Source organism: Vulpes vulpes, chromosome 1 (genome assembly GCF_048418805.1).
Source record: "Vulpes vulpes isolate BD-2025 chromosome 1, VulVul3, whole genome shotgun sequence".
Lineage (NCBI taxonomy): Eukaryota > Metazoa > Chordata > Mammalia > Carnivora > Canidae > Vulpes > Vulpes vulpes.
This window is the reverse complement of record NC_132780.1, coordinates 123153854-123165470: the sequence shown is the minus strand read 5'-3', so window position 1 is coordinate 123165470 and position 11617 is coordinate 123153854. Positions and strand designations below refer to the sequence as shown.

Here is an 11617-nt window from a genome sequence, read left to right as displayed (position 1 = left end):
ACAGCAGTTTACATTGCAAATAAAAGCCTACCTAACTAAGTAAAAAGAGTGCTTCTACGTTCCAACCTGGCTCACTAGGATTCTATACTGGAGATGGGAGCCAAGGCCCATGACCAACTGACAGAGCATTATTTAAGCTTGCTTTCCTCTCTAGGACTCTATCTCCCCCAAGAGATTCGGGAAGCAGCATCTCATTGAAGGCAGATTATGGTCTTTGCATCTCATAATCCAACCATTTATTTATCTAGAAATATACGGCACCCAACTTTGACATAACATTTACGTAGAGACACACAATGAAATACTATGCAACCAACAAAAGATACATTAGATATTTAACAACATGGGGGAAATAATACAGATATATTACAGAAGGAAATTGGATTATTAAGCTATAAGGAAAGATGGCATTTTTAAAAACTTTATGATTATAGATACATAAAAGGAAAATATATAGTGGAATAACTGGGCCATTACGATTTATGTTTACAGAAGAAATTAATAACATGAGGGTAACACAATGTTAAATGAAAAAGGCAGATACAACATTGTATAATTTTTGTTGTTGTTGTTCATGAGAGACAGAGAGAGGCAGAGACACAGGCAGAGGGAGAAGCAGGCTCCATGCAGGGAGCCCGACGTGGGACTCGATCCCTGGTCTCCAGGATCACGCCTGGGGTGGAAGACAGTCACTAAACCACTGAGCCACCCCGGGATCCCCAACAATATTGTATAATTAAGTAATTGAATAAAGTACGACTTTGACTTTGTTGAAGATGGATGTAGGAAGGAGAAGGGAGTGTTTAAGAACTTGGCAGTGGTTTCCTCTGAATGTCGCAATTACAAGTGATACAGTATGGTGACAGTTTTAAACTTTCCTGTACTCTTTTTAATGTGCCTGTGCTTATCTAAGATTATGTAAACACTTCTTCGATATCTTTAACTCTTGATAAGTGATACATCAGGATAAATAAGCTGCTAAGTATTTCAAGAATTTACCTAACTCTAACATCAAAGAGGGAAGAGATGAATCTGAAGAGTGACCATCTGTAAAAGGAATGAGTTTGCTCTGCGTCCTCCAGGAGGTGGGACAGTGATCAGCAGGCAATAGACGCAGAACAGATTTCAACTCAGCGTAAACAAGAGTCTTCCAACAGTTAGAGCTGTCTCACGATGGAATAAGTTATCCTTAAGATGTGGAGTGTTCGAAACGGTCGAGCGGAGGCTCAAGGGCTTTTTGCCTGGGAGAGGGGGAGGGTAGAGGAGAAAGACGAGGGGACAGTGGGCTTAGATGACATCTGGAGTCCTTTCCACTTGCTTGTAACATTTTATCAATGTATCAGTCATTCCCTCATTTTATGGCCTCTAAGATGGTCCCCAGTTTGCCATCTTCTGGTGTCCACGCCCTTCCGCAATTTGCACTTACACTGGAAGAGCTGACCCATGGAACCAACAGGATACTGTAGAAGAGGTGGAGTCTGACTCCAGAGGCTAGGTCATAAAAGACATCAGGCTTCTGCCTCCCGCCCTCCTGAACTGCTGACTGTGGGGTAAGCCAGCTGCCATGTCATGAGCGACACAGGCAGCCTAGAGAGGATCATGTGGGGCAAAACTGAGGACTCCTGCCAACCAGCAAAAACTTTTTAGCTATTTGAGTGATCCACCTTGGAAGCAGATCTCCCAGCCTCAGTCAAGCCTTCAGAAGACCACATCCCCTGCCACCACCTTTACTCAACTTCATGAGAGACCCTAAATCCGAATGACCCAACTAAGCCATGCCTAAATTCCTTACCCACAAAGCCACTCAATTTTGTAGGAATTTGTTATGTAGCATTAGACAGTGGCACAACACATTTTTTCCTGAATTATTTCACAACAGATTTGAGGTGATACCTTTTGATTCAGTCATTCAAGCTGAGCTATAGCTAATAAGTATTTCTTCAGGAAGCAAAATACCCAGCTGTTACAGATGCACAATAGCAGCCTCGTTATTTAATTTAACAGTACAGTTGAGCTCAACACAGTTTGATGTCTTAACATGTTCTGTAAGAACAATGACATCTTGGTTTTAAAGTGATTCATCTTATTTCTTCTCTGCTAGAGAAAAGTAATGTGTTTTTTGTTCTCCTACAGATTTGGTGTCTGTAAATAGTTGTAGCTATAATTATGTCATCTACATTTCTTAACTTCCACTCATCAATATGCTGAGAAAAGAGGTATGCTACAAATGGCAATAGAGCATCTTCAAAAGGCTGTTTTCAGCATTTGGGGATCTAACAGATTTTTATCTACTAAACAAGCCAAAGGCAAAGACAAAAACTCTATAAATTGTTCTCATAAATAGACGACTAAATCGTCTCTTTGAGATTGAAAAAAAAAAACCTATTTTTTAACACCTGAAAGTTATGAGATATTCTGGGTAAGCTTGATTATCAGAGAATACCACAAACAGGTTTGGATGTTGTGTATCGTTTGTGACAGAGTCAAACAGATCTGTGGGATTGTGAGGGTTCTTTGATGGAGGGGTAACTAATCCTGCATGTCCCAGTGTGTAGACTCCCGTAAGTACTCGTACAACATAAATATGTTTTCTCCCATTGCTGTCTGGTCTGGAATATATATCATCTGCAGAATATCTGGCATCAACAGCAAAATAGGTTCCTTTTCCATAAGCTGCAGCTGTAAAGAGAAAGATAGAAACCTTCCTAAGAACATAAAATCATCAGTGTGTAGAACCATGACCAAAACCTGACACAAGTTTTTTTTTTTTCATGCAGTTCTTGCCCACCAAAGCCACTTATCATCACTTCCAAAATCCACTCCCTCTAGCCTCAGAAAGTTGCCAACCTCCTTTCTGATGAAGCACAAAGACCCCTACCCTGGCAATGACCAGACAGCTGCCATCTATGGTTCTACACTGCTTGGGTGTGGAGAGCCAACCCCAGAGCTACCGTTCACCGCCTTCTGGTCAACCGGATTGCTTGCTTCCTTACCATTCTTCCCAGCATAACTGCGGTTAAAGCCATGCTGATTGACATATGGCACCGAGTCTGCATCTGTCCCATGGAACAGGACTCTCTCATTATCTCTAGAGCCATTCTTGATGTCCATGTGCTTTTTCTTTATCTGGTAGCTCTGCCAGAGGCACACATTCTGTATCCTCTCAATCTGCAAATGACACAAAGCAAAACTAAAGTCATTTGAAAATGACTTTAGAGATCAGTATATTGTGCTTGTTGTGGATTGTAAAATAGCAATTTGGAGGAGAGGGAGGAGGACTGAAGGAGGAGGAGGAGGAGAAGGAAAAAAATTGCAAATAAACAGCAAATTCCGAGAATAGGTAGTTTTCTGCCTTTAGAAAAAGGCTAGGTTAAGAGTATCTATACTTTGTAATAGTGCTTACTATAGTCTAGTTTATAGGACAGAAATTATAATTTATATAAAAATATTTACCTATATTTATGTAAATATTATATATATGTGTGTGTGTGTGTGTTCCCTGGAATCCCTGGAGATTCACTCATATTCAAATTCTTACTCAAGGGACGCCTGGGTGGCTCAGTGGTTGAGCGTCTGCCTTTGGCTCAGGTTGTGATCCCAGGGATCGAGTCCCACATTGGGCTCCCTGCATGGAGTCTGCTTCTCCCTCTGCCTATGTCTGCCTATGTCTCCCTCTGCCTCTCTGTGTGTCTCTCATGAATAAATAAATACAATCTTAAAACAAAAAATTCTTACTCAAGGAACACCTAGGTGGTTCCATTGGTTAAGCATGCAACTCTGGATTTTGGCACAATGATCTCATTTTGGCACAGGTTGTAAAATCGAGCCCCATGTCATGCTCCAAACTGGAATGGAGCCTGCTTAAAATTCCCTGTCTCCCTCTCCCTCTGCACCTACCTCCCTTTTTCTGTCTCTCTCTAAAACAAACAAATAAATAAGCGGTGCCTGTATGGCTCAGTCAATTAAGCATCCAACTGTTTTTTTTTTTTAATTTTTTTTAAGATTTATTTATTTATTTTAGAGAGAGAGAGACAGAGAGCACAAGCAGGAGGGGCACAGTGAGAGAGAGAGAGAGAGCATCTCAAGTGGACTCCATGCTGAGCACAGAGCCAGAGGCAGGCTTAATCTCACAAACATGAGACCACAGCCTGAGCCAAAACCAAGAGTCAAATAGCCACTGACAGATTGTGAGTTCAAGCCCAGTGTTGGGCCCCATGCCAGGCATGAAGCCAACTTTAATAATAATAATAATAATAATAATAATAATAATAATAATAAATTTAAAAAGAAAAAAATCGTATTTATTAAAAATAAATACATAAATAAGAAGAACGAAGTGGTTACCTGTAGCAGAAGTTGACGAGAAGCCATGACATAAAAGCAGGAGGGAAAGTTGTTTTGAGAGAGATGAAGACCTCAAGCAGAGTGTTGAAATTTTGCAAAGGGGAATGCATGAGGGAACTGACTGGAGGAAGCAATAAAGGATTCCAGGCATCTGGAGAGTCCAGCAGAGGCTGGGGGCCATGAATTAATAATGATTTTATCTAGAGGCAGCAGGAAAGAAAGTGTATTATGGAATTAATCCAAAAATGAGGTGTTTCAAAATGGTTATACTAGAAGGATAAGAGCCAAGAAAGTTACAGATACTGTAAAACACAACTGAACAAGGAAGGTTCTCGTACTCTCAACAGTGTTGAACATCCATGAAGCATCCCCTCCTTTAAATTCTGTCCTTTCTGCAGGAGTCTCTCTTCTGATTCCTTTCTCAGGAAGTAAGCTCACTCAATAGGTATTATGTCCCATGATATGGGAGGAACCGTGCTAGGTACTAGGAATCCAACTCCTACCTTAAGAAGCCCACTGCTCAAGGGTGAGTCAGCCATGTGGAAGCTTATGAAAGCACAATTTCTTAAGTGCTATAATGTGGTTGATTTTTAAAGGACTAGGATGTCGCACCCTGCTCTGATATACCTGGTATGATAATGACCTTCTACTAAACTCCTATACTTTACTGGCTAAAATTTTTTATGCAGCATGGTGGACATTGTGGGAATCCCAGAACATCTATTCCACTTCATCTCATTGTACAGCAACTGCTGGTTTGGGTGGAGTTGGACTCATGTTTAGTTCTCAGTGGGGAGACTCATTGGGTTTAACCAATCAGGGTCGTCTCATGATAGGATCACAAAATGATGGCATTTGACAGTCCAGGTTGAAGCCAATCAGCATATAGTACTCTCCTGACAGCCCGGCTGGAGTGGTCTGCTCAACACAAAGCCTGAGACTCTCATTCAGTGGATGTGTTTCTTCCATGGGATGTGAATGGAGGAAGCGGAGACCCCCTGATTGCCACCAGGAGCTACCGTACAATTATGAAGCGAGTCCAGCCTTCAGGTGAAGCTGACCCTGTCGATGGCAAAGCCAGAGAAACTAGATCCATGATGTCATCAAGCCAGTGGATCCAACTGTTCCAAAAACCATCCTACTTCTGAACTTTCCATTAATTTCTAATACATTTCTTCCTGTTTAATCAGTTTGAATGGGTTTGTTTGTAAATTGTAAGTGAAAGTATCCAGACATATATATGCTACTTTTGGGAATCTCCTTCATTATTGCTAATGAATGAGCCATGAGATTCGAAGTCTATGAAGCTTGAGTTAGTCTAATTAAAATGAATACAGTAAGGTATAAAAGAAGGAAGAGTTGTTATAAAACAGATGGCTTTCATGTTAGTTCTTCGATAGTTAAAAGAAGCGATTTTTTAACACAATTTTACCTTCTCTATTTTGTAGAAAAAATGGGTCTCAGAGAACAAGGCCCTTACGGTATCATATTCTGATCGTCCAGGATGTAGCTCAATCACACAAGACAGCTGCTGATTCATGATGGTCCAGTGTTCAGGAATATTATCTGGGAAGTCAGCATTTGGTGAAAACACAATATCCATTTCCAGGGACCTCTGAAAATCAAGGCACTTCCTATGCTCTTGCTTCACATTCATCTAATCTTGGTCTTTGAAAAAAAAACCAAAAAGCTACACATTTCACAACTGCTTCTTTCATCATCCTCAATTTGGTAAACGATGACGAAATGAATAGCTCTGATGCTAGTATGACATATAGTAATGGCCTAGCTAAAATATTTAGGTATACTTAGGTTCAGTGTAGCTTGAAATGAGAATTTCCCCCAGAAAACTTAATGGAATTAATTCTATTAGAAACTGATGTGTGGGAGTGCCTGGGTGGCTCAATTGGTTGAGCAACTGACTCTTGATTTCAGCTCAGGTCTTGATCTCGGGGTCATAAGTTCAAGTCCCATGATGGGCTCCACAATGGGTGTGAAGCCTAATTAAAAAAAAACTGATGTATAAATATGAAAACTGATTTATTGATGTTTTCATGTTTATCAGTTTTATTTAGTGTGGTTCTTTTTTTTTTTTAAGACTTTATTTATTTGAGAGAGAGAGAGAGAGCATACAAGAAAGGGCAGAGGGAGAAGCAGACTCTCCTACTGAGCAGGAAGCCTGAGAGTTGGGCATCTGGTTCTTGATTTCAGCTGAGGTCACGATCTTGGGGTTGTGTGATCGAGCCCCCTGGCATGCTCTGTGTTCAGTGTAGAGTCTGCTTGAGATTCTCTCTCTGCCCCCTTGTCACCCATACTCTCTTTCTCTTTCTCTTTCTCTCCCTCTCTAAAAGAAAATGAATAAATCTTAAAAAAAAAAATAAAGAGGGAGTAAAGCTTAAAGACAATGGTATTTTCTTGAGAGGAACAACTTAAAGTACACCCTTAAGCCACACTGAATTGTGCTCCTTACTCTGCCTGTGGACAAAAGGTGACCCTTGGCTGGACAATTTAGTGATGAGAAAACCAAGTCCCAGGAAGGCTAAGTATTCACACATCCAATGTTACATGAAAGGCCACTGTCCAAAGAAGGAAAAGAATTGTGCTCTAGTGCCTCACAGCCCAGAGTTTCCTGGGAGGTAACACGAGATGGCTACCTTTCTTCAAGTGTTTACCATGTACCAGGCACTTTCCTGAGTGGTTTTCCTAAAAATCTCTTTTAGAAGATAAATCACTCTACTTTCCCATTCCTTTTTTTTTTTAAGGGTTTTATTTACTCATGAGAGACACACAGAGAGAGGCAGAGACACAGGTCGAGGGAGAAGCAGGTTCCCTCTGGGGAGCCCAGTGTGGGACTGGATCCCAGGATCCCGGGATCACGCCCTGAGCTGAAGGCAGATGCTCAACCACTGAGCCACCCAAGCGTCCCTACTTTCCCATTCCTGATGTTTTGGATGAATGCCCTCCTGCACCTCTACTTGTGCGCCCTGCCTCAGTTTCCTCTCCACAAGTAGAGGTGGGATGACGCACCACAAATCCTGTCTCTGCCTTCAGTCTTGACCTTCTCTACCTCCACAGTCTGCATGGATAATCAGATCCACACTCAGCTTTAACTCCTACCTCCTTACATGGCTCCCAATCTTGTTGCTGGGGTCCGATATTCAATCCATGCTCTGTAAAAGCACTCTGAATCAATGAATAGTTTGGAAAAGCAACTGTGTATCATCGGCTCAAATGAAACTCAGTTCTCTTTTAAAGAAGTCCACATGATAAATTCTTACTAAAATTCAAGTTTATCTCTGCCAACAAATGTCCTTTTATCTAACATTTCATCTGCATTATTACTTTCATCTACTAACAAAGATTATGTAAGGCAGTTTTATTGTTTGTTTTTGCCCCAAGTGCCATTGGGTCACTGGTCTGCTCATTTTAGTTATCTTTTGTTTGTTTGTCTCCGATGTTTATATATATATATAATTTTTTTTTTTTTTTAGAAAGAGAAATGGGAAGGGGAGGGACAGAGGGGGAAGAAGGCAGAGACTTTTAAGCAGACTCCACGCCCAGTGTGAAGCCCTACAAGGGACTCGATCTCACAACCCTGAAATTATGACCTGACCCAAAATCAAGAGTTGAACGCTTAACTGACTGAGCCACCCAGGCGCCCCTTCCTATTTTTAAAATTTCGTAAGTCATTTTAAATCCTTGGTGTATACACGGAGTAGATGAACCAGTTTAAGTTCATTTTTCACTTTACTTATAATGACTTATTGCTCTTAAATTCAAATAAAATTTTCCTCTACAAAGACCAAAGGGGGAAAAATGTTAATTTATATACCCTGAGATACTCTAGTAGGTATGTATTATTTTTAACTCTCCAGCAGCCTTTTCCCTTTTTATTTCCTGAATTTCCTTGGATGAACAACTCCTCTTCCCCATTGCTTCAGAGAGTGATCTCCTTCAGTTCAAGGATACAGCACAAAAAAAAAAAAAAAAAAAAAAAGGATACAGCATGTGACTCTGGGTTGGGTAATTAGTGTAATTCCAGTTCCCTAGCTGCAATGATGAGCTAAGCTGATTCAATCAGAAGGAATTTCAGCCTTATGTGAACACCTCTGTTCCCAGGCATCATGTTCCTGATGGTAAGTATACATTGCCCCTAGATATACCCTTTCCTGTTGAACCCACCCTGATACTGCTGGGGGATATGAGCCTGATACTGCTGGCAGCCCTCTTCCACCATGTGAAACCTGAAGATAAAGACAACACAGCTGAGAAGAGAGTGAGAGATGAAGAAAGCCAGGGTCTAGATTATATAATATGAGTACCTGGATCAAATTGGACCTGAAGCCACATATGCCTAGGACTTTATAGTTATGTGAGTCAACTTCAATTTTTTCCATAAGCCAGTGTAAACTGGATTCTCTATTATTTGTTATTGCAAGAGCATTAACAAATCCAACTATCATCTTCAATTTTCTTTACTGTGTGTGTGTATTTGCGTAGCTCTTATATGTGCTGTGTATGAACGCACATTGACAAGAATGGTTGTCAGGAAATAAGTGTAGAGAGAACTGAAATTCCCACTGGCAGGTTCAGACAACAATTTCCAGTTTAGACAGGCTTCTGATGACAGGCACACTTCATCACTAGTAAAACCCATAGTGCTCTATGAGTGAATGCTCAAAATGGGCAAAAACAGTGATTGCAAAGAGGAGGCTGCTTTTCTAGTTACTTTCACAGCAGTACGGAAGCCACAAAACGGGGGAAAGAGGAGCAGGTCAATATAGACACTTAAAAATAATGCATAAACCCACATCTTACAGAGAAGCAACTGGGACTCTGCTTGCTCATGAAGTAGTACAGCAGAATGACTCTGACCACTCCCTTCTTCCATCTGCTTCTATTCCTGGGCTAACTTGTCTAGTGGTGGATAATCAATAAACCAGTATTGGTCAGCCAGTTCACAGCTACGAGGGGCACTGAGGATTGATGCTACTCCATAAGTACATAATGAGATAACTGGCTAGGATTTTCAAAGCCCATCCCCCTCTTTCTGCATCCTTACTTCTGTTCTCTTCTTGTTCCTTCGCAATTCCTGTTTCCCAGGAGTGATTTTGCCCTTCAGAAGAATAATAGGTGGACGGGAACCTGGGCTGCATAGTTCCTGTACTTCTCCCACATATTATAGGAGGCTGTCTGTTGAATCCTAAAACCGATAAAACAGTGACCATTAATATCTAAACATCTGCCCAGTAATCTGAGCAATAACCACATGATTTTTTAAAGATCATCTTACGTGCGGTCTCGAAGCATGTGGATTGAAAGAAAGGTGATGTAGAATTTTCTCTCTTTTTCATGTTGTCATAGAATACATTTAGCAAATCAGATAGAAAGATGACAACTTTAACTTTTCTTAATGATGGGGTGGAGTGTTTCCATGAGAAGTCTACAACAGCACTGATCATGTCATCAGCGACGATGGTTGGGTTTTTTCCAGCATTGCCTGAAAAAGAAAAACTTTAAGCGCTCAAAAGAAGCTTTAGCAGGTATTAGGCAAGTGATGAGATTTGGCAAATGCAGTTTTTGGCGCTGAGAAAGAGGAAAGCAGCCAGCGGCCAGAAGCGGGTCCGGCACTGAGAGCTGGGTCTCCGTGTACGCTGGTTGAACACAAAGTCATAGGACGTCATCCGATGCAACCACTCTGTGGCTGGGATCAATTAAGTCAAACACAACTACTGAATAGTCATGTCTGACCACAGCCAAAAACATGAACACTATCCACACCACAAAAATGGCCCAACCTTCCCCATCCTGGCTAATAGGAGCAAGTGCGGCTTCGTTCATAATCACAGCATCAGCCATTCTCTTCTCCCCTTCCAGGTAAGATGCCCAACCATAGAACGATGTCTGCTTCCTCAAAGTATCCAAGCCAGAGCAAAGCCCCAACTTGCTTGAGACCACCACAAAGCCACCCAGCGCAAGCTCAAATCCATTAATAAGTCCTTAAAGACCTCTTGGTGAGATGCTGCATAGTTCCGCATACCGTGTGTTCCTGCTGGTCTTTAACTGAAGGATGCTGGCAGCAGAGAGAAAAGAGCATGTGACCCGGTGCAGAAGATCTGGCTTCGTGTCCTGGCTCTCCACTGGTTTAGCTGTGTGATCTTGGGTAAATCATTCGATCCCTCTTATGTTAGTTTGCCAGGGGCAAACTAGCAAAGTGCCATGACAAAGTGCCATGACTGTTGGCTCAAGCAACAGAAATTATTTTCTCACAATTCTGGAGATTAGAAGTCTGAGATCCAGGCGTTGGAAAGATTGGTTTCTTTTGAGGACTCTCTCTGAGACTTGTATATGGCTGTCTTCTCCCTGTGTCTTCTCATGGCCTTCTCTCTGTACCTATGGATGTTCTAATCTCCTAACTAACGAGGACCCTGGTCATATTGGATTAGAGCCCACTCACTAGGCCTCATTTTAACTTAATTACCTCTTTTTTAAAAAAAAGATTTTATTTTTTCATGTGAAACACAGAGAGAGGCAGAGACCTAGGCAGAGGGAGAAGCAGGGAGCCTGATGCGGGACTCAATCCCAGTTCCCCAAGATCACAACCTGAGTGAAAGTCAGATGCTCAACCACTGAGCCACCCAGGTACCCCTAACCTAATTACCTTTAAAAAGACCCTCTCATTAAATACAGTCACATTCTGAGGTACTGGGGGTTAGGGTTTCAACACTAGAATTTGGCAGGGGAATACAACTCAGCCCACAGTACCTCCAAACTTCAATTTCCTCAGCTATAAAGCGGGGGTGATAATAGAAGGTAATAGCTAATAGAGATAAGAATGTGGCAGCTAAAAACATAGTAATTAAGAGCATAATGGCAACCAAAACCACGTAACATTAAAAAAAAAAATGTAATGGTTGAAATGTGCAGACCAGGCTGCCTGGGTGTGAACGTTGCTTACTAGCTATATCACCTTGTACTTAAAACCTCGAATTCCTATCTGCAAAATGGGGAAACTAAGAGTCAGGAGTGGGTCTAGATTTTGTAGGGTTTGAAATGTACGCATCTCAGAAAAAGAACACAAAATAAAAATATAAAATTACATGTAAAAGCGAACATTGATAAAAAAAAATCACAGTTAAGCATAAAATTTGAGATTTTGAAAACCATATTCCCAACTCAAGTTTCCTTAGCTGTGTTCTAAAAATACCTGCAGACTCTCCAATGCTCAGTGCCAGGAAAAGTCTGAGAAGTCAAAGTGGGAAGAAACAGTGAC

At 41.3% G+C, this 11617-nt stretch overlaps 1 protein-coding gene across 7 annotated transcripts in view; it reads right to left on the bottom strand.

Moving 5' to 3' along the window:
• Window positions 1-213: 213 nt before the first annotated feature.
• Window positions 214-11617, bottom strand: part of PARP15 (poly(ADP-ribose) polymerase family member 15) — a 45751-nt gene continuing 34347 nt past the window's right edge. For 6 of the 7 annotated variants that reach the window (XM_072724925.1, XM_072724956.1, XM_072724913.1 and 3 more), the window contains 5 exons: window positions 9638-9844; window positions 9407-9547; window positions 5777-5910; window positions 2994-3168; window positions 214-2679 (listed from right to left, as the gene is read on the bottom strand). In XM_072724925.1, the coding sequence (XP_072581026.1) occupies window positions 2390-2679; window positions 2994-3168; window positions 5777-5910; window positions 9407-9547; window positions 9638-9844 (947 nt within the window). In that variant the 3' untranslated portion in view covers window positions 214-2389. Of the gene's footprint in view, window positions 2680-2993; window positions 3169-4344; window positions 4545-5776; window positions 5911-9406; window positions 9548-9637; window positions 9845-11617 lie in introns of all 7 variants that reach the window. The other variant, XR_011994998.1, reaches the window with a different exon arrangement.